Here is a 27,490-nt window from a genome sequence, read left to right as displayed (position 1 = left end):
GTTGGTGTGTTTTGCACAGATGCGCTGGTGTGTGTGTGTGCGTGCACGCGGGTGCTGATACGTGTGTGTGCACGCCCGTCGCTGTGGTTTTTGTTCAGATGCGCTTGTGGGTGCCTGCGCTAAACTGGCACCTACCCGAGATTCAAACTCCAAGTCCCAGACTTTAGCACTCAGGGTTTGCTGACGGACTTTCGAGCGCAGGGGCCGCCAGCTCTGGGGGGGGATCACATCTTAGCGTTGCAGATGCATCCGATGAAGTGAGCTGTAGCTCACGAAAGCTTCTGCTCAAATAAATGTGTTAGTCTCTGAGGTGCCACAAGTCCCCCTGTTCTTTTTGCATGGGGGGGGGGCGTTCACACAGTTATTTCGTTGTTTTTAATTCACACAGACGCTCACCCCCGCCCCACCCCCACCTCCACTTCCACCTCCCCCCAGTCCTCGCTGAGCGCTGGCCGGGCTGCAAAAATTCGGGCTCTGAACCACAAAACACCTGCGGAGCGGGCTGAGGGCAGGCGGCCGTGGGCCGGCCTCCACCCTTGCCCGGAGCCCCGGGCAGAGACCCCGCTCACCTGGTGAAACCTGCCCCGGGCAGGCTCCCCCGCCTGCCTGGGCCCGGCCCGCCCGCTGGCCCATCCGGACGATCGGGATCCAGAGGGGCTGGGGGATTTACACACAAACGTGTCGATGAGCCTGGAGATTGCTGTCTAAAGAATACCAGGGATTTGTTCGCGACCGGCGCCCCCGGCCGGGCTCCTTCCCCCGGGCGGGAGGAGGCTGGGGGTGCTGGACAGTGGGCGGGTTTCAGCGGGGGGCGCAAGGAGCTGGAGTCTGCGGCTGCTGCTCTGAAGTTTCCTGCGTATTTTTTATTCTTGCAATTTCGAGAGTGAATTCGTAAATTTCAGAATAACCCCCGCGGGTCGGTGCTGGACGCAGAGGGAGCCGCTTTGCGCCGGGTTGGGGGGCGGGGGAGGGGGCAGAATCGATTGATTTCCGAGGCTGCTACTGGGAATTTCGCTTTTCGTACAAGAGAAAAATTAACACCTTGCTCAGGCTAATAAACTGAAACCTTAGAGCCACACAAACGTTTCCTTTAAACCGCGATCCACCTCCAGGAGCATCTTCCCTCCCCCAGCCCAGCCACGACTCAGCCATTTGAAATTGTTCTTTGCTCCAGCAACCGCGCCCCCCCCCAGCCCGCGGGACACAGCGTCGACATCAGTGGACTTGAGGGGCTGGGGCGGGGCGGGGGGGGGAGAACCGGAATTTCCAAAGATTTTTGCAGCCTGTTTGGAGGCTGCGGTGGTTGGGATTTACCGGCTCCCTCCCCAACAGGCGGGGGTGGGGGGGGGGGGAAAGGGAGGACTTTTCTTTTTAGATGAGTCTGTGCTCAACACAAAAATGCAAGAATGAAACAAAAAAAAATGCAAGTAATGGACCCCATGGAAAGCGGTGCACCCCCGGCAGAAAGGCACAAAAATCCAGCAAAGCAGAGCAGGAGAAAACACAATTCTTCCAAATCCAGATTAGGCGAATAGTTAATGAGATCTCGCGAGTTAAAATTCCCCCTGAATTTTCCGTGGGAGTGGAATCAAACCCCCCCCCCCCCGCCCTTTGATGCCTCATCCGTATTCAACGGAAAAGAGACAAACCTGGTCTTAAAAGAACCACTAAGAAAAATTCTAAGAACCAATTTGATTTTTGCTAAACGGTTTCTCTCTCTCTCAATATTTGTGTGGGGTTTTTTTTTTTTTTTAAATCCAGAGTCCTTTCAGTGTAAACGGATTCACACGTATATGTTTTGTTTAAGATTCTTTCCCTGAATGTAGTGGTTGTTTAAAAAGAAAAAAAGAAAAAGAAAAAAAAAGAAAAGAAAAGAAAAAGAACCCTCCCCAGAAAGAGACACAAACCTCCCCCCGCCTATTAAAATAATAATACAAAAAGGCGAGACTCGGGCTCTGTCTCTTTAACGCGCGCTCCCGGCGCTGCCGGCGCGCCCCCGGCTCTATAACTGGAGTGCATGGCGTTGGTTTGGGCTCAGAGGGAGAGGGAGAGGGAGGTGGGAACCATCTGAAACACTTCGGAACTGAACGGTTTTGTAATCGAAGGGACAAAGCCATCCGCGTAACTCCCCCCCGCTGGATCTGGGATTTTTCCTGCATGGAGCTGCTGGGCCGTACCCAATTTTGAAGGATTGTTATTGGGGTTTCTTTTATTCCTCCACGTCTCTGCTTTGACACCTTCCTCTAGGCCTCCCCCCCCCCCCCGCACAGATGCTAGTTCACACTTATTCAGCCATGGTAAGTTGGGGGGGGGAGACTCATAGGGGGCCACCCCAGAGATATTTAATGGAGGCAGCCTCGTCCCTCCCAATGAGAAGGGATTTCACCCTCTGATTCTGGCCAGATGTCAGAGCGCGGGGGGTCCCGAGCCGACGCTTTGTTTTCTCCTGGGGAGGCTCGGGGGGATCCAAGCGGAGGAGGGAAGTGCAGGTAGGAAGGTATTTGCAGGCTGGAGCGGGGACCTGTCCCTGCCAAGGGGACGCGGAGCCAGGGGGCAAAGCGGATTCCTAGCCCCGTGGCGGGGGAGGTGGCCAGGCTGTGTCAGGCGCTGGAGCTGGAGGCTTTGCCCAGGGCTTGGTGACCTTCTCTGCGCCGCTGGGAAGCCAGGTGGCCCTGGAGCCGGGCGCCCGCGGGGGAGGCGAGGGAGCCGGGGCCCCATCTCCGCCTGACCAGCGTCTTTCTTCTCTTCTCCCCGCAGGACCGTCCCGATGGGCTGAACGGGGCCTCGACCGGCGGCCGCCTCTCCCAGCTCTCCTCCCTGAACCAGGCGGCTTACTCCTCGGCTCCCCCGCTCTGCCACACGCCGGCCTCGGACTTCCAGCCCCCCTACTTCCCGCCGCCCTACCCGCAGCCCCCCATGCCCTACTCGCAGAGCCAGGAGGCCGGCTACCCGCACCTGGGGGATCCGTACAGCACCATCAACCCCATCCACCAGCACCAGCAGCCCGGCTGGCACTCGCAGCGGGCCCGGCAGGAGGAAGCGGGGCTGCTCTCACAGACCCACCGGGCGCTGAGCCTGGATCCCCGCCGGGAATATCCGGGGGTCCCCCGCCTGCTGCACGGGCTGGCCGATGCGGGCCACGGGCTTGGAGACGGGCCGCTGGGCCTCCATGGACTCGGACATCCCAGCCTCGAGGACATCCAGGTACATCCCGGGGCTGTGTAATGACCCAAGGCCCGCCAGGCGGGGGGTGGAGGGGGTACCCCAGGAGGCCGGGCTGGCGGGGAGTTAGCAGCCTTTCTCCGGCCGGGGTGGCTCGGTTCAGCCGGTGCCCAGATCCCAGCTGGCTGCCCTGGGTGCGCAAAGCCCGGAGCCCCTGGCCCGGTTTGCATTTCTGGAGGGGTCCCCAGCGCTGTGTCCAGTCTTTTGGAACGGACTTTCCAGGGCAGCCCAAGGGGGGAAAGCGGGTGGAACAAAGCGATTCAAGGGGGAAGGGGGTTAATTTAAAGTGTGGGGGGGACTAAAGGGGGAGCCCCTTTGTTTGAGAGAAGCTGTTCAATGGGGTCAATTGATCATAAAACGTCCCCTCGCTGCTCCACCAAATGCTCCATCCCGGGAGTGAAACCAAAAAGTGATCCCGAAAATGCCCGGCTGGTCTCTCCGAGCCGAAAAGACCCTCGGTTCTGCTGTAACAGGAAGGCTGTGCCCAGGCAGGGGGAGGTTTGGGACCTTCACACCCAGGCTGTGGAGATGGCTCATTTTCCGAAGGGAGGGCTCGCTTCTAAAAGTGCAACTCTCCTTTTTCGCCTTCACCCCTTCGTTTTCGATGATGCTTCGTAAAGAAAGAAAGAAAAGAAAATGACAAGGATCCGGGGGGAAGGTTGCGCTTGGAACTGGTGTTTTGCCTGGTTGGTTGTTTTGGGGAGGATCGAGGGGGACATTTCCATTGCAAAACGGTCCGGTAGATATATTCATTTTCTTATTTCACAATTGTATCGGTTGGATCTTTGCGGTAAATTCTGGATTTGCTGCAAATTCCAGACTCTCCTTCCCATTCGCTTTTCCCGAATTTGCGCCTCCGCTCAGATCCTTTCCTCTCTTGTCCCGTCAAGAAACTAAATTTCCTTTGCCATCCAAATCGCCCCGAATGTGAAATGTTTTATAACTTTCTAGCCACACGATGTCTCCTCTCCTGTTTTCATTTTATATCGTGATATTAGCCGCAGACGGACTCGGGGGAATGGCTGCGCAGAGATATTTACAAAACATCATTTTACTGTTTTAAAAGATGGAGCAAAATACTATCCTCGTTCTAAAGGACAGAAATCGAGACGTTCCCTTTAGTTTGATCCAATTATATTCCAGCGATGCTTTTATCGGAGCCATCAAAGACACAAACTGCTAACAAAGAGCCCAGGGAGAGAATTTGTGTCGGTGTTTTGTTCGCACTCCCAAGTGTACCGAAGTAATTCGAGTTCTATTTGTATTTTCGTATCATTTTATTTATTTACCACGTGAAGACAGTAGCTAGCAGAGGGGCAGGAGTTTTGTAGAGAACTTCAATTACTTCAACAAAACACGACACTGTTTGGTTTGGTTTTTTTATGTGCGTGTGCTTTTTATTCCGGATTTGTCAACTCTCTAGCAAAGGAAATACGGAGAAAGAAACATTATGCGCAAAGAATACAAAAGCACCCAGAACGAGATTTAATCCCCAGCTCAAACAATTTTTTTTTCCATTTTGAGGAAAAATCTATTCCCTTCACACAAGTTGGTCCAATAAAAAACATTTCATCGCCTCTCTGGTCTCTCTCCGTATCCTGGGACCAACGCTAGAATCGCACTGCGAACAGCCTAGTCCTCTGTCCTCTCAAATCTCGGAATATTTTTGTTTGTCTGCCGCTTGGAGGCAATTGCAAACTATCTGCGTGCCCCCCCTTAAACAGGAATTAGCTCCGGAGTTACCTGGAACGACCCCCCCGGCCCCCCTAAGCGACCGAGGCAGTATATTCGCACAGGGAAGTCTGCGCGTTGCTAACAAGAAAGAACAACTCTAGATTCTTGCTCTCTGTAAAAATTTAATCATAAAGTAGGTTTAAAAGTATCTGATGAAATAACTGGGGGTGACTGTTCACAGGAGCTGCACGAATCCTTTTGCAAGCCCAGTATTTGTAGGTCTAATTTATGTCATTCGATCTTTGAAGAAAAGCCCCGGGAAGCCTAGATCTCCGCTGTTCGTGTGTGTGTGTGTGTTGATGATGTGGCCCGTTTGAAAACGGAGAGATCTCCACTGCCCCCCACCCCTCAGTTCTGCATTAGGAAAGCAGCACCCTAATATTTGTGCCTTGCGTGCTTTCAGGCTGTGGATGATGCTGGGCTGAATTTACTGGATCAGTCGGTGATCAAGAAAGGTAAGGAGATCTCCTCTGGAAACAGGGGCTGCAAGGAAAGCCTTTCTTAGTAGCCCAGCCACCTCTGGGGACCGGGCCGGCGCTGCAATGGGACCCCAGTTCCCACTGGGAAGGGGGGGAGAGCCCCCAATCTCTGGCGCTGCCTAGGGTTTGAAGCCGCAGGGTTTGCTCCAAACACCCGTTCCGGGTCCCTCGCCTCTTTATGGGGTCCGGCCCCCGCATTTCTTCCTTTTAAATAATCCCTTAAACACATTTCACACCAGCTCAGAGACGAGCTGCCAATCCGGGCTGCCTGCTCCAATTTCCGGACTCAGGGCCTGATCCAATCTCCGGTTTCTCGCAGAGACCCTCGGTTTTTTTCCCTATTAAAAGTAATTACTTAGGGGCCTGCCCGGCGTTCAAATGCATCCTCCCTGCCTCTGGATATTTACTGCCTCATAAAGCACTAACAATGTCAGAGCTCAGAGGGGCCGGAGAAACACAGATGGGGGGGGCAGGGCACTGATTAACTGGAATCCCCCCCACCCCACCAAATCTGTACGGCCCAAGGAGGGACTGTACTGCTCAGAGCTGGCGCTGGGGCTATTTCGCACCAGTCCGCAGCTGCTCCAGATCCGGGGGAAGGAGGTTGGCTGGTGCTTACATGTCGGGGGCGCCTGGGGACTGCCTGGGTCTCTTGCTTCCTACGCAAGGGTGCTGGGGTGGGGTGGGGGGACTTCTCTATAGCCCTCTCCGAACAGGCCCCAAGCTAGTGGACACGGGGCCTGATCCAAAGTCGAAGGAAGCCAATGGAAAGACTTCCATGGATTTCAGTTGGCTTTGGATCGGCGCCTTCAGCAGCCGGGAACAGGAGAGGTACAATAAACCACTGTGGAGCAGAGATGGGGGGTGGTGGTGGTTTTTTTTTAAACTGTGCACCAATCCCAGCTCCTAGTAAGAGCAGTCGCGATCTTGCGGAAAGCGGGAGAGTTCGAGGGTGATTATCTACTATTGATTATTTACTGTCCTGGCCGGCAGCTCCCGATCGATTGCACTTCGCCCGATTGATTGGCTAAGTGAAATCGTTGCGAATTCCCGAAGCTGGCGGGGGGAGGGGGCGGGGAGTGTCTCTCCGGCCCCCTCCCCAGGAGAGTAAATATAATTAGGAAAATATTTTTAAAAATAGAATCTGACTTTGGTTGGGATCCCATCCGGGCTCGCTGCTCAGCATTGGGAAGACCTTGGGTTCACGGCCGGGCTGGGGCTGGGGCTCTTACAATCTGTGCTCATCGCAGACAAAATTACAGTTGCCTTTTTGTTTTTTTTTTAAAAAGTCACCCATTAGAATCAAAATGTCCCGTTTGAGGTGGGTCAGTAAAATAACATTAGCAACGGTCAAATATAGTTTTTAAAAAACGAGACCTGCTGGGTTGAAAGCGCCTGGGGAAAAAGGAGAGCGGAATAAGAAATAAAAGCCCCCGCAGCTGTGGCGGAGCCATTCAGCCAGCTCCATATGAAAACGGCCCGTGGGTCATATCGGCGGATGTGGCCAAGGCAACCATCCTACAGGGTGATAGGCCGGGAATGGCCCGGGAGCCAGAGCAGTAAAACTCCAGGGAAAGCCCAGCAAAACGCGCACAAACAGTCGGAAGAAGGAGAAACGCGTCTCCGGGGGCCAGAGGGCTTTGACCAGCGGCGTTATGTCTAATTGTCCGTCTCGTGCCCCAAACCTTCTTCCATAATGCTGAATAACACCCAGCGCGTGGCCAGCCCCCCCTCCGCCCCCCAGTGAATAGTATCCCTGCCTTACAGGGGCCGATGGAAAGAATCTAGCTGCTGGCCCCTGTGCGCTTTGGATCTGGGTCTTACCCTAGGCCAAGTAGCAGGTCATTGGCACAGCCAGGATGGTACCCAGACACCGGAGCAAGTCACTGCACCCCCGCCTCCCCCAGTAAATCCCCCCCCCCCCATACAACTCCCCAGCTAACTCTCTGCACAGGAATCCGGGCAGGCTCCGGCCCATCGAAACTTGTCTGTTCAGACTTAGGGCAACACTCCCGGGCCAATCCGAGCGGGATGCTGCGGCTGGCAGGTCGGCTGCCGCTCAGCCGCGCTCGGGCTCAGGGATTCTGGGCAGGGTATGGCCCCACCGAGTCTCCCACATGGGTTGAGGGCAGTACGGCCAATGTCACCACATCCCCCTCGCTGGGCTGGCTGGGGACAGAGGGGGACCAGCCCTGAGCCTGGAATTCCAGCCCGGGGGTGGGTGGCAAAACCTCCTGGTTATACGAGACAGAAAATCAAAGCGGAGCCGTTTTCTCCAGGGGCCTGCAGGCTGGCTGGCTCTGCTATGGAACCGGCAGGCCTGGGGCTCTCAATTAGACAATTTAAAAGCAAAGCCCGGCCTAGGAGAGCCTGCCTCAGGAGCAACCTGTGCAAAGGTGCTAGCCAATCCCGCCTTGCTCCGGCACCCCCGGGTTTGCGTGGCCGGGGAATGCAGGCTCAGGCCGGCCCGGTACAGACTTGCTCGCGTGGGTAAAGATATGCAGGACGGGGCGCGTAGTTTGCAAACTCTTCCAGGAACTTGTCCCGCCTCTTGAGCCCCGACACCGGCTGGTGCTGCCGAGAGCAGCCGAGCGGTGATCTCACAGGTTATTTATCCCTGGACTAGAATATCTCCAGAGCAGCATTTCTAAATAGGAGAGCCCGGAATGTGTTCCCGGTTTGGAAACTGCATTTACCCAACGGACCGTAACAGCTCCCAGGGGTTATGGAGAAATGGGCAAACCTGGTTAAGCACTTTTAAAAATAAAGTTCGGCGTCTACATCCCTCGCCCTCCCCCAAACAGCGACAATCCCCCCAAAAGTCACTGTGCAGTAATAGGCAGAAAAACGCTGGTTCCTTCCAGCAGCGACTCGGGGACCTTCAGGGGTTGGCTTCATAATCGCTGGGGAGGTTCCTAAAAAGTCAGTGCAAAGGTTCAACCGTTCACTGCGCGCTGATGGCGCTGCGCCGCCAGGGCGCCTCACGAAGTTTGCTGTGAAAAGTTACCCCCGAACGCAGAGCAATTGGTTTCGAGACCACAGCATCTGGGTCACACTCCACACAGCCCCCCTCTCCCCTTGCGCACCCCCATCAAGCCGGATTAAAGTCGGGATAAAAGCGGGAGGAATTCCCGGGAAGCCATTTGAATACAAAACAAACAAAGACCAGGGACAATTAATTACCGCGCTGTATTTTGGAACGAGACTTTCTCGACTAACGCAACATAAAAGGCATTTGCAACCGTGACTGCAAACTGCCCTGCTCTGCGTTCGGCCTGCAGACTTCTTCGGTCGGCGCCGAGACCTTGGATCCCTTCTGAGCAAGCCAGTGCATTGGCTTCCTTCTTTTGTTTGTTTGTTGTTGTTGTAAATCTACTTTTAAAAATCGGACCTCGGTATGCCAAGTCTCAGTCTGGACCAAAACAATGGTACGGGCGAGTTTATATGGATTTCGGACTAAACTAGGGGTTTAGACTAGAGAGGCGTCTGGGGTCGCATTACTGCAGAGAGAGAAAGTGGCCCCTGGCCCCGGAGAATGAAGGTGTCACAGGAAGACCCGCATGGGGTTTTCTTTTTTGTTTTTTTTTCAAGACTAGTTTCTCTTGTTCATGAAATGGTCCCGGCAGCACCAGACCAAGGCACCACAAAGAGAGAGGGTCTTTGGGCTCTTGGCAGCAACATTGCTTTGGATGAGACTGAGTGATTTTTTAAAAATAAATAAATAAGAAAGCGAGAGAAACCCAAACGGGGTAACAGGCTGAGAATGCCACAGCAAAAAGGGCTCCTCGGGAAATGTGACGAATATCAGGGGGCAGGAAAGGATGAGATTTCATCTCGGTGTGAAGGATCAGCCCTCCCAGCTGCGTTAGAGTCGCTGTCAGTCCTCCCTCTCGATGAGCCCCTGCTGACTGGGGGGGGGCGGGCGGGGGGCAGCCTCTGCCGGTCTGCTGGGGGTGTGTGTGTAAAACCCGGGGAGTTCCCGCTAGTTCACCCCCTTGAACTCGAACCGGGGGCGCAGCCAGTCGTAGGGACTCGATCAGCCATAAGCCAAGCCCGTCCCGTGGCCGGCGCAGGTCTCCCCGGGCCCGGGAGCCGAGCAGAGAAGGTTGCCGAGGAAGTTCCCCGGGCGGGCAGGAGCCGCCGGTCCCACTCGGCCGGGCCGGCTGTTTTGGGGACTCCCGGGCCATTGCATGGTGCGCCTCAAAGGGCTCGGGTCACGCCTCAGGTCGCGCTTTGCTTTGCGGCCCCCCGCGCCCCACAACGGTCAGCAGAAGGCGATAGCGAGGAAGAAACGTGTCGACGGGATGTTTTCTCCCAGGGCGCTGGGGCGGGCAGCAGACGGAGGGGAGGGATGCCCCCCGTAAAGGGCTCTAATAAAATGCAGCTTCGAGACTATTTTCTCATCTTGTTTTGCAAAACAACAAAGCCCAAGAGGCCGCGCAAGGCCGCTGTGCCTCTGGCCGGCCGGGGAAGAGCTCGCCAGGCGAGTTACAATCCCCGGGAACAGTTCAAAGGAAAAACAAACCCTCCCTAATGGGGTGACTGGTGTCGTTTAGCTCATCTGCGAATTAACGGCACTTCTGTACATCTAGCCGGACTGCCAAAGCGGTGGGTGTGTGGGGGGGGGAAGGTTTCAAATAGAAAGCCCACGGATCTCGATGGGCCCAGAGATATTTATCCCTTGACACTCTTACGTTAGACTTGATGTTTAAACGATTTCAAAGCGCTTTGTAAACCCCGGGTTATTTCCAGAGCCTGGGATTAAAAATCAGGTCGGGGAAACTGAGTCTTGTAGGCCTGTCACTGCTGCTCCCCTCGGCGGGGGACTCCTGGGCTCTTACAACCCATTCCCACTGCTTTATCGCAGGGGCTCTCGTTTCTGATCTCAGCCATTTCGCAGCTTCTATCACCCCCTTGATTCGGATCCTGACCTCGTTTCCCCGCCATCGGTTCTCACTGAGTCGGATGCTGCTGACCCATGACAGAGTCCATTTATTTCTCACCTTACAAAAGCCAAGGGCCAGATCCTGTCCTGATTTCAATTTTGTTTTGTTTTTAATTCGACAAAGGGTTGAGGATCGGACCCGCCATCCGAATGAATACTAATCAAAGCAAATGCAGAATTTGCCTCCCTGTCCCAGACTCCAGTCGCTCCCTGACCGTGTAAAACAAAATCCTTGTTGGGGAGAAATCGGAAAAGCGAAGCGAGCTGATGTCAGGGAAATGGAGTTGACTTCAGCTGAGCGCAGTTGATCCTAACGCCGGCTAAAGATAATTTGGGAGCCCCACTTGAGCGGATTAGTTGGGATTAATTTGGGAGCCCCACCTGAGCGGATTATTTTTAACCTTCCCAAATTAAATTCGACTCCAAATCAAACAGGCCGAGCATTCAGCGGGAGGTTGATAGTGGGTTGTTTCAAACGTTAAACAGTCGCTTTGTGAAGTATGCCCCGAGACCCGAGAGATAAAACAGCGTCTGAACGCTCTGGAGGTTTTGCTGAGAACTCGGTGTATTTACTGATCGTCCAGGGGTCTCTTTCTCGCTCTCTCTGAAAACACTTTTTTATGAAACAGGGGAAGTCGCATTCATCTCATTCTGTGCAAAATATTTCTACTTTGCGCCTATTCAGCCCGCTTCTACTCAAGAGCCCTCTATTCCCCTAAGCTTGTAAAGATAAGCCTTGACTACCTTCCCCCAGTTAAAGCAAAGAATCGAAACCAGCCTCCCACCTGAACCCCAAACACTTCCTCCCTATCCAAAGATACAGCCAAATTGCTCTTCCTTGCACCAGCGCAAATCAAGGCCACTGATTTTCAACACTATTTCACCAGCGCAAACCCTAATGACCGACAGCAGAATGTAACCCGCAGATTAATAACGCCTGCCATGGTAACGCGATATTTTTTCTTTAGTTTATTCCCTATTTTTGATGGTCAGGAAAACGGATTGCAATAATAAGAACAGGAGGACTTGTGGCACCTTAGAGACTAACCAATTTATTTGAGCCTAAACTTTCGTGAGCTACAGCTCACTTCATCGGATGCATTCATCTCCCCACTGTATTTTCCACTGAATGCATCCGATGAAGTGAGCTGTAGCTCAGGAAAGCTTAGGCTCAAATAAATTGGTTAGTCTCTAAGGTGCCACAAGTCCTCCTTTTCTTTTTGGGGATACAGACTAAGAGGGCTGCTACTCTGAAACCGGATTGCAATAACGACAGTCAGAGAAACTTGAGCCGTAAATACAGCCCCGCACAAAGTGTACACACACACACGTAGCTGACGGTCTCTGGTGTCACTGAGAGTGTCTTTCGTAATTTACGACTGATTCGCCTCTACCTTTTAAACGCCCCCATCTGCTTGAAAACAAAGACCCGTGGTTAAAATAGCTCAACTCTGTGAAATATTTTTCTAATAAAAACTTCATCGGAGTATTGTCGAGAGCGTTAAGACCATGATCGATTTATGCGGCTCCCTGGGATAATAACTTGTATGAAATAGTCAAACCCTGCTCTTGGCTTCCCTTCACATTTTGAAGAGAGCAAACATGTAGATAGAAAGCGCTGTTTAACCACTGATGCGTGTAGCCATTAAACACAAGCACAGGGACAAAACCACAGCCCTCTTTAAAGGTTTGGTGGCGACAGTTAATATGGGCAGTTTCAGGTTTCTGAAGTTCAGAGGGATGCAAAGGTTCCTGAGATAACTATACCTGATAACACCTGAGTGACACCTGAACTGGGTTAATAATGAGAGACCTGGGCTGCAGTCCTCCTGCTCAAGCAAAACACCAGTAAAGTCAATGGGAGTTTTGCCTGAGTAAAGATTGCAGAATTGGGGCCTGCTTCACTATTGCCCTCCACTGTGTACAATCATTTGCACTAGTGTAAAGTGGGTGTGTAAACCCCTATGAAATCAGAGTGGCAGTATCTTACACTAACTTTGCACTGGTGTAAATGATTATATTCTATAAAGTATAGAGCAATAGAGAAATCAGGCCTCTCTATTATTTATACTGTGTTTTAAGAAGAAAGGGTGTGAGGGGTGGGGGTAAACCTTTTGAACCCAACTTCTGATCTTAATTTCACCAGTTGGAACCTAGAGTAAATCACTGAGATTAGCAGAGATCAGAATCCTTTCTTACTGGGTCTAATATTGCAAATCTTTATTCAGGCAAAGCTCCAATCGACATTAATGGTGCACTGATGGTAGTCATTACATAGTAAAAAAAAGAAAAGAAAAAGCCATCGTACATTACAGTACCCTTTACAGGAAAATTGTTATTCCAAGAATAAAATTTCATTACAGAAGGCATTTCAGTGAAGCATTAACAACCATAATTATTTTAGCTTTAATTAGAACATATAAGAGGCATTTCATTAAATACCATTGCATGAGAAATCGTTACAACAGGCTCCAGTGTGTGTTTGCGCTCTCATTACACATAAGTGTTTGCTGTACATTTGCTTTTTTGTGTGTGCCAAAAGCATCAGAGATAACAGTTTTAAAATATGCTTCAATGCGAATACAAGTCTGGAAAGTTTGGATGTAATTACAGTGTGCGAAGGGAGGGTGTTCCCCTCTTCCCTTGTCAAAATTTATGATTATTTAGAAAATCTCTGTCTCCCAAATTGGAATTATCATTATTGTTACAAAGCCAGGCTTGCATCCTGAAGATTTTGCAGTGTCTCAAGGGGGGAAAAAAAGTCTGAAAAGAAGAGGCAAGTAGATACAAGTCTTCTGCAACTTCAGTGCCCATGGACAATTTCCAATCAGGTTTCTTTTCGAGCAAACTGCTACGTTTAGAATAAAGAGGTACAATATGTTTCGGAGAGTAATCAGATTTTTGTTTTTGTTTTCCCCAGTATAGTGTCTTTAAAGCCTTGCACACAATTTCCAGATCTCTCTGTATGTGCACGCAGAAACTGATTGTGAAGTTTGTAAATGAGAGTGCAGAGTGTGCAAACTAAACAGATAATCTCAAATCATGTATTCCAAAACATTTTGGTGGCTCAGCAATAACACAGTCCGAATTGTTGTGTTATGATGCAAGGAGGCAGTTGGGGCAACTTTTACATGAGCAACAGCTGCAAATGTGTATCTGAAAAAGATCTACTTTGCAGAACCAAAAAACCAAAAGAATCCCCAGCTCTCCCTAATGTAACAGGGAGCTTTACTTCTGCCCAGGAACCGTCTTTCCACGGAGAAAGAAAGACAACCAGCCTTCTAAACCTGGGGCCCAATCCTGCCTTCCTTAGCAAAACAGAGTTCTGCCAGAATAAGAACCCCAGGATTGGGCCCATGGCATGTTTCATGGGCAAGTTTTTAAACCACAGAAAGGTGTCCCTCATTTTTAAGGTAGTGAGAGTGGAATTCCCTCTGGTGCAGGTGGCCAGCAAGAGGCCTATGGGCCTTAAACGGTGCCTGTGCATCCCGCTCTGGGGTGGAGGTGACCGTGTGGGCCAGATCTTGAAAACCCTCACTAGAGGGTGCAGTACTTTCCCATGCCTAGCCAGTGAGGTTTCTGACAGCACTACATGTTCTGCTCCCCAGTTAATGCTTGCAGGATCAGACCCTGTACTTTTCTCTTGGTACTCAGTCCCGTTACACTCCGCAGTTTGGGCTCAGTAACTCCTGTCTGTTTCCCCTTTTTGATTAACAACTCCGCAACACCTACAAGAGTGGGCATATTTTGACTTGAAAAGAAACGGGGGCCTGATCCTTCTCTGACTGAAGTCAGTGGCCAAGATCTCATTCACATCAGTGGGAGCCGATCAGGCCCTTAACGTTGTCCAGAGTTTATATCTATAGCCATGGTTAATGGTATGTTAATCCTCAAATAACTGCCCATTCTGCTTTGCATGTCTGAAGGGAAGGTATGTTTTTGCATTGTAAGCCAGGAGTTGCTAGTCAATAGTAAATAAACAGTTGAGCCGTTAACTGGAAGTAGGCAGAACTAATTACCTTGCAGCCTTATTTATTTTGAGGTGATATTGCATCATTCTTTCTTCATTCACCTCTGCTTACTTCAGGGTCAAATCGGGAAGCCCTTGCTCTAGGTAACTGGGGATTTTACCTGTGTAAACACTAAGGGAGAAGCGGATAAGGACCCTCAGGATTTGCTCCAGTCTGGGTTTGCTATTTTTATTCGCTAGACACCAAAGCACATATTGTTGCATTTTCTCTGCGGGATCCACCCTTCCCTGCTCTGGCATCACTGAAAGAATGAATTTCAATTTTTTTTTCATTTTAAAAAACCTGCATAGACAAATTCTAAGCAATTTACAGTCAGGGAGTAAAAGTTATGAGATGAACACATTTATAGTGGGGATTTCTGAGTATATTTCTCTCTACTAGATGTTATGGGTAAATGTAAAGAGCACCCAGTATTGCAAGAATTGCACTTTAATCTTACTGCATCAGGGAAGTTTAATCCATAATTTCCCCACAATGGATCTCCCTGACACAAATCTAATATAAATCTTTGCAGGTGAAAAGGGGAAAAAACTCCTTTCTAAGTGCTGAGATATGGCTAACTCACTTGGTCAACAAAACTTCCATCATCCACTCCGTAAACTTTAAACTGACCTTTTCCCATCTTTATCTGAAAGATTCTCATGTCCCAAGCTATGAAATCATTTTACAGAAAACTTGAGCCGAAAAATGGCAGCAAAATATTAAGAGACCCCTCTAACTTTCCCAACAAAGACCTCTGATGCCTGTAAACAGTAGCTCTGCCTGTATAGTCTGTCACCTTGGGAGTCCCTAGGGTGCATTATGCCTCATCTCTTTAGTACAGCGACCATAATTATAGATCTGGCTGGAGCAGATCCATATTCCCTTTGCACAAATTGATACTAACCTTGAGTGACTGAGATTTAATGCAATCTGTTTGGCAATGGAGTAAAGCTGCAGCAGAGGGCGGTTATTCAATATTGCAGACATCTCGTTCAGATACTTGCAACAGCAGGTAGGGTCACAACTGAGGAGATTTCATTTAGTCTGAGGGTTTATTGCCAAAATATTTGGTTGGGTTTTTTTAACGTCAGTAGTTTTGGTAGCTAGTGTCATCATAGACCATTTCTATGCAGCTTTAAGAGATGAAGTAAGTGGTTTGATATGGATCTGTTGTGTTTTCCCAGACTCGCAGAGCTAAACATGGCTCCTTCTGTCTAAGTTGCTTTTATTTAAGATTGAGAAAAGCAGCAAAGAACGAACAAATATTAAGTATCAGGGGGGAGGGGGGAGGAAGGGAATATGAGCCTGAGTCCCAGTAGCCCTGCACCTTGTGTAGTCATTTACCCCTGTGCATGGCAGGTATAAAACACTGCTGGTTGATTTGCTGGCATTTCCTACACCCAATTGCACACACTTTGCACAGATTCAGTGGATTGCACAGAGTGGAAGGTAGGGGGGATCAGTCCAGAGTGTGTGACTCACTCCCAACATTCTGCATCTGAAAGGAAACACAAAATGACAGCTGCCAAGCAGCAGACAGGGAGGCTCCTCGACATTTAAAGGTGCAGTACGCATAAAGCATAACAACACTATTTCTCTCAATGATATAGCCATGTGCACCACAGTTTGTAGAATGGACAGTCAGGGCTAGAGAATTTAGGGCCAGATTTTGTTCTTATCCAGCTCCTTAAGCATGGCAGCAGGCTGGGGATTTGCGCCTGCAAGAAGGTTCCACTGTTTGTGGAGATGTCATTGCAGACTGAAGAATTTATTCAGGGAATGGAGGAGCCGCTTTGTTTTTCACAAATCATCTCTGAGCAAATTTACAACGTTCTCAGATTTATCCTTTATTTGTTATTATTTCCTGGGTAATTTCTATGGATAATTCTTGGTCTGTAGATTGTTCAAGACCACTTTGTTGTTGTGACTATTCAGAAGTTGCTGTGTAGGTTAGTTTTGATGGGTCCTATACGATCAGATAGGATTGTTTCTATTCCCTGATTGGATGTGCAGACCTTTTAGCCAGATTTTGGTTGCAAATATGCATTCATAATTCACTTTCCACAAATATTCTTATAATTGTCTTAAATTCACTGTTTCCATGAACGTTTCTCCCAGTAAACACATTTGCTAGAATCTTTGTGGGATGGAGGATGAACATAGGCTAACAAAACCCTGTGTTTTAGTCAAGTGAATATCCAGAGAACATTGTGAGGCATTTGCTGAATCCTAATATAGGTGCTGGCATAGCCTGACTTCAATGGGCTTTAGCTCAGACACAGAGAGATTACAGGTACATCAACACTGCAGACGAAGGGGTCATTGCAGCATACCCACCCTAGTTTTAATCTAGCTAGCACGGGTAACAATACCAATGAGGATACAGCAGCACAGACCCCGATGTGGGCCAACAACCTGGGTACGTACCCACAGTCCCCAGCAGGCTTGTACTATGGTGGCTAGCCTGTGCCAAAGCTGCATCCACCCCTGTTCCCTACACCAGCTAGATTGAAGTATGTCAACCCGTGCTGCAGTCACACCTTGAGTTGCAGTGTAGACATAACCTAAGTGACTTGCCCAAGGTCACACAGGGAGCCTGTGACGGGAATTAAAGCTGGATCTTTTGAGTCGCAGGCTAGTGACCTAACCACTGGACCATCCGTCCCCCCATTACTAACATGGTAAGTGATAAGAAATTTTTAGTTTCAGAAGAAAATATGTAAAATCTTAAATAGCTAAAGCAGGATGATACAGATATTGTGACTATCCCACACGTGCACACACCCACCCGCCCGCCACACAAACCTGTTTATTCATTCTCTTGTTGGAAAGTGCTTTAGAAATGCCTCTTTTCCATAACCATTTTTCAGATCAAGCCTTAACTGAGAAGGGGAATATATTTTTCTTAACACCATAATTTAACCAGAACAGTCAAACAATGCCTCTGAGCTCACAGTGAAAATTCAGTGTAGGCCTTGGCTGTCCTGATAGATTCAGCTAAATGGCATTTTCTGCTCTCTTTCACCTGCTGTCGTTGTGTCTTTGAGGCGTGAGACAGCTGCTCACACTCTGACATTAAAAAGCATCTTCAGACAAACAGCTATATGGGAGGCACAACACATGTCCAAAAACAATCAGCTGGAGCTCAAAATGGGGTAGCTTAAAGAGTCCTCACTTTGCTGGCTTTTAGAAGGTGGAGGGAAGTTTTCTTCTGTTTGTCAAATTGAGCACGGTGCCGTTGAGTTTTACACTGAACGGCTGCAGTTTGATCTCAGAAATAAGGAGGTTTATTTGGTTGTTGCATTCACGCCCTTTCTGGAATGTTTGAAACTTTCTGATAAAGCCTTTTTGTTCAAAAGAAAACAAAAATCTCTTAGGCACCTTTGTGCCTTTAAGACACATATTCATTGTGAGAGCAGCAGAGGGCATGTCTGCCCAAAAAGCTCCTGCATCGTCAGGATGGTATGGCGATGGGTGCTTAGATGCAACAGTCAGGAGGATCAGATGAGTACCTAGAAAGAGAGTGATGGATTAGATGTCTACAATGAAGCCCTATAAATAAATAAATGGCTTTGGTGCTTCATAATTCTTAAGTATCAGCAAAATAAAACATGCACCAAACGTAAATAGCTATTTGCATCCAATGCACTTGCAGGTTTAGGGCCCAATCCTGCTTGCTCTGAAGGAAGTGGCAAATCTTCCTTTGATTTCAGAGGCAGCAGTATCAGGATCTTGCTGTCTTTATTTTGATTTGTTTGATTTGTCAGCTGAGGATATTTTGCTGTCGATAGTGGAAGTGTCATAGCTCCAATCAGGATCAGGACCCCATTGTGCTGTGCAGACCCATAGTAACAAAGAGTTCCTACCCCAGAGAGCTTAGCGTCTAAATGCAACAAGTGATGTAACAAACTAATGGATGGAATGAAGGAGGGAGAATGAGAAATAGGTAGTTACACAGACTAGTCCTGCGCACAATTTTCAGGTTTCAAGATAAAAAATAATCCTCCTGCAAAATTAAAAGCCCTGATTCACGCATAGAATTTTCAGGGGGAGCTTCCTGTGTAGGCCAGTGGTAGGATGGGCCTTGGTAGAGTTTGATGGTGGTGGTAGTAGGGGAGTGATTTTATTTTTTGTTAATTTCAGTATGTGTTGTAGAATTCAGATTAATTAATACAACATGAAGCCTGATATGGCAAGGGGAAAAAACAGTTAATGAATTAAGTATATTCATAAGAGATTAGTGTAATGTCATATCCTGCCATGAGAAAGGGAAGATGTGGTGTCATTCTGTAAAATACAAGGCCACAAAGACCTGTAGTTGTAAGACTGTATCCAGTATTTGGGTGAGGTGTTGTTTCCCTCCAGTGTATACACCCCCTGCCCCCCAATAATCACAGACAAAAAGATTAAAAGAAAGTTTTTTACTCTGACCCGTGCCTGCATAAGCACCCGTTCATTAAAATGATATTTTTAATGTCTTATAACTGCAGCAGGATACAACAAGGTGTGTGTTAATGTGAGATAACATAGGGCAAGCACAGTGGAAGGCCTTGTTTTTTGTCTCAGCCTTCAGAATGCCTCCCAGGCATGTGTTATCTCCGAGTTTCACGAACCTTGTCATGACTTACTGCTTAATTAGATGTTTTTAAATGAATTCTTTCCCCTTTGTTGGAAGTGGAAAAGCCTTTTTTAAAAGCCAGGTTCAGAGAAGGTGGCTGGGCTGCTGCTTGGGTGCGTTCTTTAAAAGTTACACTGACATGGCCTTTCCTTTGGGGAGATGTGAATTTGGAACGTGGATTGTTCCTCATGAGTTGATGCCTCGAGGGCGTGTGCGTGACCCACTGGCAGTGTATGTTAGATGTGCCCCCCGGAGCCCAACCGGCTTTTTAGTTCAAGCTGTTGGGATTCATGCTTTTAGCTCAGGAAGTCTCCAGTTCTGTCTCTGGTATTGGCCAAGACAGCGGCCATCACACATGATCTCAGGATTAGAGTAGATTTGGCATCAGGTCCCCTGGGTTTTTGGATCAGGTTCCGTCACTGTCTACTGCCTTGGTCAAGTCACTGCACTTTCTGGAGCTGTCACTCAAGCTACTACGTAACAGATCACATACAAATGCTCTTTAAAGGAGAGGAGATGTGTGTGGGAGACTCTATGGGACAGGAGTGTGAAACAGGGCTTGAGAGGAGGATGGGAGGCTGTTTCAAGGATGACAGAAGGCACCAACCCAGGAATGGGAGATGGAGAGAGGATAAGGTGGTAGATAAGATCGGGGGCGGGGGAGGTCAGGCCCAATTCATAGATTCTAAAGGAACCTCCAATTTCCCTTCTTTTGCTCTGACTTCTCCCACTGCACACAGCTTAGCCCGAGCACCAGCCGACAGAGCCCAGGGTGCCACTCTCCTGCATATCTCGATAGACGCCCTTTTTTTCTACACTGGTTTGTTGCAAAGCTGGGTGATTTGAGCTTTTGCATGGCCTAGCTGGCTGCTGATGAATTCTATTGAATTGTGCTGTTGCCCCGGCGTTCTGTTTGGGCATTTGTGATGTCGGATTGGAGTTATACCTAGAGCTGGTCCAAAAAGACTAATTATGCTTTGCAAATATTTTAAAAAATGTCATTTTCTTGAAAATTTTTATGACTACGTTCAGATTTTAACACCCCTGTCAACTCCGAAAACCTGAAAATGTTTGGATTTTGGTTTTCCTTCCCCCCTTCTCCTTTTTATCATTTTGTCCCTGAAGAGGAGTATGTGTGTGTGTGGGGTGGGGGGCAGCGAGACTGGAAATTGGAGCAAAAGGAGGGACAATTGAAAACTCAAAAGTTTTCTGATTTAGTTTTTTCCATCCAAAAATTGGAAAAAAAATTAAAAAAAAAAAACCAAACAATTTTTCGGGTTTTTTTTTTAAACAAAGGCCATTTTTCATCAAAAACAATTTTTGACTGAAAGATTGCAGTTCTAGTTACGTCAAGGGGCTCCCACAGCCCATGGAGCGGGGACTGTGTGTGTGCGTGTGTGTGAATAAATCTAAACAAATCAATAAAGCCACCAGGCAAGCTCAGTTCACAGCAGCAACATGAACCTGACACCAGCTTTTAAAAAAATTAATTAACACATTTATGCTGTTAATTGACTATTCTTACTAATGAAAAACTCTTCTTTAAGTGCCTTGCATGGAGCTAACAAGCTCAGTGGACAAAACTTCATTGCTTGCAGGGCACAGATCCTCCTTCTGAGTAACTGAGCTTGGTAGGGATAAGATAGGGTACAGAATGTCCCTGATGAGGTCAGTGGGGGCTACTGCCACCTTATTCTTGCACTAGCCTCCAGTGCAGATGCACATCCCTTTGTCAAGGGAGAATGGTTGACAGATCTTTATAGCCAAGAGTCCACAAGCTTTTCCTCTGACCACAAGATCCCCGCTATGGTCCCGCAGTGGTGGTTGGGAAGTGCCCCAAGGAGCTGGGTTTGGTGGCATGCAGGAGCTCCTTGCCTCCCCCCGGTCCTGCCTCTGCTCCTGGTGCAGTTCAGCCAGACAAGTCCTACAGTGTCCAAGACCCGCTCTGGTCATGGAGGAGAGGGCAGGATTTGAGGTTAGTTTATTAGAGTTGCCTGAACATGCTGCCAGTCTGCACCCAGCCCATCTGTTGACTCCACTGTGAATTCTGCCTGTGAAGTGCTGGCAGAAGTGGGATCTGCTTAGACGGGTTTAAATTAAGTGCAGTTTTAGTAACAGACTCATTGATAAACCGCATCCCCCTCCACAAACATATCCACATGCCAACGGGACAAGGGCATGAACAAAAACCTGAAATTACTTGAGTGGTGTCCTGGGCAACTCCATGGAAACCTCTATGAACAGCACAGCAGCAGCCCCCAAAGAAGCCAAGTATTTTGATGCACGAGGAACGGGGTGGAGCATAGAGCTGAGAATATTCTAACACCTTTCTGGGACTCAGTTGCATGTTTTCACGTGGAGTCCAGGCCTGGTCGCTCCATCTCCAAAAAAGGATACAGCCAAAATAGAGGTGGTGCAGAGATGGGTCGGGAAAATTATTAGAGACATGGAAAGACTCCCTTACGAGGAGAGAGTGAAGAGACTGGGACTGGTCAGAGAGGAGACAAATAAGAGCAGATGTGAGAGAAGTTTACAAACTAATGGATGGTATAGAGAACATAAATCAGGCTGTATTTACCCTTTCTCAAGGGGACTAATAGCAAATTTTAAACCAGTTAAAAGCTTTTTTTTTTTAAACATAGCACACAATCAACCTGTGGATTTCATTGCTATTAGATAGCTTTGATTCCAAGAGTTTATCAGGATTCAAAAAAGGAATAGATGCTTACATGGCTAATGAGAGCAACCAGAGAGTTACATTAGACAGGATAGAAACAGGTTATAAACGCTCTTACGCTTCAGGGCATAAACATGTTACCTGCCTGGGTTTAGGAGGAAACTTCCCCTATAGGCAACTTATTTTATTGTGAGGTGTCTTGCACTTTCCTCTGAAGTAACCAGTTTTGGTCACTGCTGGAGACAGGATACTGGACTACCAAGAGCACTGATCTGATCCAGTCTAGCAATTCCTATATTCCTATTAATGAGTAAGACACCCAAAATAAACATAAGCAGGGGACTCTCAAGTAGGAGCAAGGAGGTTATTTTCCCTCTGTATTTAGCACTGGTGCAGCCACTGCTGGAATCCTGTGTCCAGGTCTGGTGCCCACAGTTCAAGAAGGATGTTGATAAATTGGAGACGGTTCAGAGAAGAGCCACAGAATGATTACAGGATTAGAAAACCTGCTTTATAGTGATAGACTCAAGGAGCTCAATCTATTTACCTTAATAAAGAGACGGTTAAGGGATGATATGAGTACAATGTATAAGTATCTACATGGAGAACAAATACAGTATTTAATAAAGGGCTCTTCAGTCTAGCAGAGAAAGGCACAACAGGATCCAATGGCTGCAAGTTGAAGCTAGACAAATTCAGAGTGGAAATAAGGCACACATTTTTAACAGAGAGAGTAATTACCAATTGGAACAATTTACCAAATTGGATTCTCCATCACTGACCATTTTTAAATCAATATTGGCTGTTTTTCTAAAAGATCTGCTCTGGGAATTAATTTGGGAAGTTCTCTGGCCTGTGTGGTACAGGAGAGCTAACTAGATGATCACAGTGGTCCCTTGGAATCTATGAAAATACTTAAGTACAGCCATTCAAACCCACACGCTCTGCAGAACCAACTTCTGCATTACAGTTTTCTGTATATACGTCTCACCCTCCATACACGCCAAGAGGCTAAATGCAGGAGAGCTCCCCACGCTGCTGGCTTGGAAAGTACTTGGAGTGCCCATGAGCCCAGCCCAGCGCTTGCAGCCTATTCCCAGCAGAGCTCAGACTCCAGCAGCCAGGAACTGGCAGAGTGTGCTGAGTACTGAAATGCAGTTTAACAAACCCCAGCATCCCATTTCGCGCCAGAATTTTGCTGCGTGGTGTTGTAGGCAGCAGGCTGGGTGCTCTCAGGTCCAGCATGGCCTCACTGCCAGGAGCACTTGCTTTACTTAGCAAACGCTCTCGCCACGGTATATTTCTGGTGTAATATCCCCTTGCTATGTGCTCTAAGAAGCTGCCGCCCCAACTGGAACATAATGAGATTAGCCACATATCGGCACAGTCATAAACCTGGGGAGCTCAGCAGCGTCCTTGTGCTGTGAACCCAGGACGCTGGCACTCAGCTCAGAAATGATATTCATCTGGAAATACACATGCCTGGGACACTTCCTCAGCTGCAACAGGCCAGATTTGCCTCCTCCAAGCGTCACCTTGCTCTGCATGTTTGGCTTTGATTCACAATGAGTCATTTAACCACCCCAAACCGCCCAGCTCTACTGACATTAGCACTCAGAGCCGGGAAGCAAAATATTGCTCTTTGTTCTGCCTCAGCGGACAGGCAGCTACGTCTCACAGAGGGAGCCAGGAAATCCCGGGTTCTATTCCTGGCTCAGCTACTGGCTCGCTTTCGATCTAGGTACTGAGCTGGCCCCCTTGCTGTAGTATCTGAGCGCCTCATGATATTTAATGTCTTCTCTTCATACTGCCCAGGTCCTCATTGTACAGATGGAGAACTGAGGCACAGTGTGGCTATGTGACTTACCTAAGGTCACACAGGACGTCTTTGGCAGAGCTGGGAATCAAACCCAGGTCTTCACAGCCCAAATCTCCGTAATCACTAGACCGTCCTTCCTCCTTCATCGCTTGCTTGCTAAGTGATAATCCAAGATCCCTAGTCTCAGATGAAAATGTACACAGCCTTAATTACCTAAAGATCCCAGGTCTCTGAGTCAGAGATTGTTCCCTAACCGCTGGCCCATCCCTCCTCTTCCTCTGTGACCTTTGGCAGGTCACTTAGGCCCAGATCCTCAAAGGTATTTAGACTCCTAACTCCCACTGAAATCAGTGGACATCAGTGGAAGTTAGGAGCCTAAATGCCTTTGAGGATGTGGGCCTTGATCTCTCTGTGCCTCAGGGTTTTTTTTCTCTTTAAAATAGGGATTAATTAGCCAAAGTGGGTAAAATGCTTTGGAGATGCTCTGTGCTAAATTCTACTCTAGTCAGATTATTTTACCACCCCAATCCCTGCGGCATCTGGTTACCATTGTTGGCTCAAATGGATCAAATAGAGGCTCTGAGTCACAGAGAGAGGTCCTGCTGGAAAAAGAATCCACATGCTTGAGTAGATTTGCAAAGGTTCTTTCCTCTCAGCGTCCGGCTTCATGCCCTACTGCGCAGAGCGGACCAAACCAATGCCTTGATGCCAGACACTCTTGATCTTTGGGGACAGGAAGCCGTCTCTAATACCTAATGATTTGAATAGGACCAGGTCTACATTTGCCCAGAAGGTTCAGTTCAGTGAAACTCCCAAAAGTCAGGATACCCCTCTGCATTGCCAGGACCTGCACAGCTGGGCTGGAGGGCTCTTGAGAAAACATCTGGGCTCAGCTGGACATAGTTTAAAGAGCCTCTCCCAGGCTTTTTGGCTTTGCAGCCCCAAGACAAAACCAGCACATGTAGGCAGAGCTGACACTTGCAGGGTCCTGGACTCAGGCAGAGGCTTGGGAACCGGCAGAGCAAGGGAGAAGTTGGCAGCTGGGCAGGTTTAGGGGTGTGTGGGGAGAGGGATCAGTCACTGGAGGTCTGGGTTGGTTTGAGCCCTAGGTTCACCCTCCATGGTGGACGTCTGAGGGGGTCACACATGCCCACTGGGAAAAGGCTTTGACCAAGCAGCTGCCAGTTGACATGTCCCTGTTGCTAGAGATGAACCCAAATGAAATCCCTGTAACTGACGGCAAGTCTAGAGCAGGATGTTGGAGCTCCTGGGGGGTCAAGTCTCTTGCTGGATGGCGGGGTGCCTGGGGAGTCAGCCCTGGAGCTGAACTCCGCAGCTTCAGTTCATTGGCAGACGTATCCAACATGCTTGAAATTTTGGCTTAGGTTGAATCCTCCCTGCTCTGTGTCAGCTATTTATCTAGCGTGAGTCACCAAAGTACTTCGGGGCTGGGTTATGAAGGATCCGGTCAGTCCTTGTTCCATCTGGACCGGCTGGACGAGTCCTGAGCTGCATGAGCTCCGTCTCCACATGGGAGATGACTAGATGGAGACACAACCTCCCAGACAATTCTCATCTCTCCGGTGCTTCCTGTTCCACAGTCTCCACTAGCTGTGATCAGACACTCCCCCACAACTCAGATACATTTTCTCTTGGCTTGTTCTGGACCCCTTCAGTATTGGACTGAACTGATTTCCTTTCTGAGCATTGACCAGAGGGATCTTTTCATGTCTGGCTAAAAGCTCACACTGGCTTTATTTAGCACAATATCCTCTAAAAACAAAAGCAAAAATTGCTTATGATGAACTGCGTATAACTGAGAACAACACGTGACAGCCAAAGATCTTGTCTCATCCAGTGAGCTCCATCAGGTTGGCAAAAGACCAGAAAGTCCCAACTTTACTGATGGGAAAATAGAGGCACAGAGAGGACACGTTAGGGACTAGCCTGGGACTTGGGAGATGTGCATTTAATTCACAGTTCTGCCACATATTTACTCTCTGACCTTGAGCAAGTCACTTAGGGCCAGATCTTCAAGGGTATTTAGGTCTCTAACTCCCACTGAAATCAATGGAAACTAGGGGCCTAAATACCTTTGTGGATCCGGCCCCTAGTCGCTCTGTGCCTCAGTTTCCCATCTGTGCAATGGGAATAATAACACTTCCCGGCCTTAGAGGAATGTTGTGAGGATAAATCCATTAAAGACTGGGAGGCTCTCAGATACTGTGTTGATGGGGCCACATAAGTAGCATAGATGGAGAGTAAAGTAGCTGGTTAAGAGAATTGCTCAAAGCCGTTCAGTGAGCCAATGACAGCTGGCAACAGAACCCAGGCCTCCTGATATGCAGTCCCCTCCTCTAACCACGAGACATCATTGACTCCGTGCAGACTCATTACAGATAGACAGTAATCAGATGCATAAAAATCCCTGCTAAACTTTCTGTGCTTGGCAGATGCCAAGGGCAGAGATTTTGACAATGCTGCATGCAACAGGTGAGAGAAAGTGGAACTTTGTTGTGTTTGATGTGGTATTAGCAGGAGACACTGCCTGTCTTTTCCCGAAAATATTCAGGAGCACACAACTTGTCGCCACAAACAGGAAGGGCCGTTCAAATCAAGAAGTGATCAGAACAATTATAAAAGTAACAAGAATGTATAGATACATTAACAGCTGCAATTAAAATAATTCTTTCATAATGATTACTCCCCGTTCCATGCAGATTATTGGACTCAATTTGACACTTATTATTAGAGCTGGTTGGGATTTTGTTTCTCCTGTAAAAATGTTGATGAAAATGAATTTTTTCTATGAACATTCCTGTTTTGCTGAAAAGCCATTTTATATTGAAAAAACACGTGGATGAACATTTTTCAACCAGCTCTAATTGATTAATAATTTCCACCAAAAATACCAGGAGGAATCAATTTCTTGAGATTGGTTGTTTGGCAAAACAATTTATCTTAACTCATGTGGGTATTACACACAGATCTGCCAACTCCCCCCTTGTCTGGAGCAAGACCCGAGTCCAACAAGGACCCATGCGGGCAAATCCCCTGCATCTGTGCAGAGCCCCACTGATGTTAACGGGGAGTTCTGCATGGGCGCAGAGTTCCAGAATCAGGACCTTATAAGGGATTCATCTTAAAGCAGTTTCTAAAGCATGGTGGGCCTGTGATGAAAGATTTTTGCAGTGTGTACATTTCCATGAGATGTCTAGAATCCCACCCATGAAAACGGTGGCAGCTTCACAGCCCTGTAGAGAATGCTCCCATTGCTCTTTTAAGTAAGGTTTCAATTATACTGAAAAATGCCTGGCATCCCATGTGATTTTGCCCGTGTGCAGGCTTTTGAACTAGAAAAAAAAACAGGGCTCTTTCCACTGTGACACTGGTGTCTGATGGAGATCAGTGGTACTGGTGTCTTTTCCCTAGAGCAATCTCCAAGCTACCCACCAACTCCAAAATGGCAGGTGGACTGGCATATCTACATGACTGTGGTTTGAAGCTCAAATTAAAGCCCTCCCCAAATGTTCTGTGAATTGGCAGCAAGTTCTACATGAAGAGAAGTCTTTTTTTGTATGACTATTCCAGTCTAATCTTTGCTGAAGGGTCTTTCACCCTTCTATACTCTAAATACATTTTAACAAATTGATAGCAACATTAACATGGCTTGTATAGGATCCATAGCCATTTCTAAAAGACACTGCATCTTTGTTCTCTCCTTTTAGATTATGTAGATCCAAGCCACACAAATTCAGGCGCTTCTGTAGGAAATTACAGTGAAAACCTCTCAAGCATATTACTGTAAAATGGATTATACTGTTTAAACACATAAAGATCCCATATACCCGTTGCCAAAAAGTAATGGGAGTTTGTGCTGCTAAATGAATAAACCTGTGATGCTTAATGCTACAGGGCAGAATGGGGGGTGTGTGTGTGTGTGTGTGTGTGTGTGCGCGTGAGTGTGAAAGAGTTTGCTACTG

At 48.2% G+C, this 27,490-nt stretch overlaps 1 protein-coding gene across 2 annotated transcripts in view; it reads left to right on the top strand.

The window, feature by feature from the left end:
• The first annotated feature begins 2,243 nt into the window (after positions 1-2,243).
• Positions 2,244-27,490, top strand: part of TFAP2E (transcription factor AP-2 epsilon) — a 46,499-nt gene continuing 21,252 nt past the window's right edge. The window contains exons 1-3 of one of the 2 annotated variants that reach the window (XM_074934460.1): positions 2,244-2,297; positions 2,758-3,204; positions 5,360-5,411. In XM_074934460.1, the coding sequence (XP_074790561.1) occupies positions 2,271-2,297; positions 2,758-3,204; positions 5,360-5,411 (526 nt within the window). In that variant the 5' untranslated portion in view covers positions 2,244-2,270. The remainder of the gene's footprint in view (positions 2,298-2,757; positions 3,205-5,359; positions 5,412-27,490) is intronic. The other variant, XM_074934461.1, reaches the window with a different exon arrangement.

This window comes from Natator depressus, chromosome 19 (genome assembly GCF_965152275.1).
Source record: "Natator depressus isolate rNatDep1 chromosome 19, rNatDep2.hap1, whole genome shotgun sequence".
NCBI lineage: Eukaryota > Metazoa > Chordata > Testudines > Cheloniidae > Natator > Natator depressus.
Note: the sequence above shows the minus strand (reverse complement) of the source record. Positions and strands in the feature narration are given on the sequence as shown.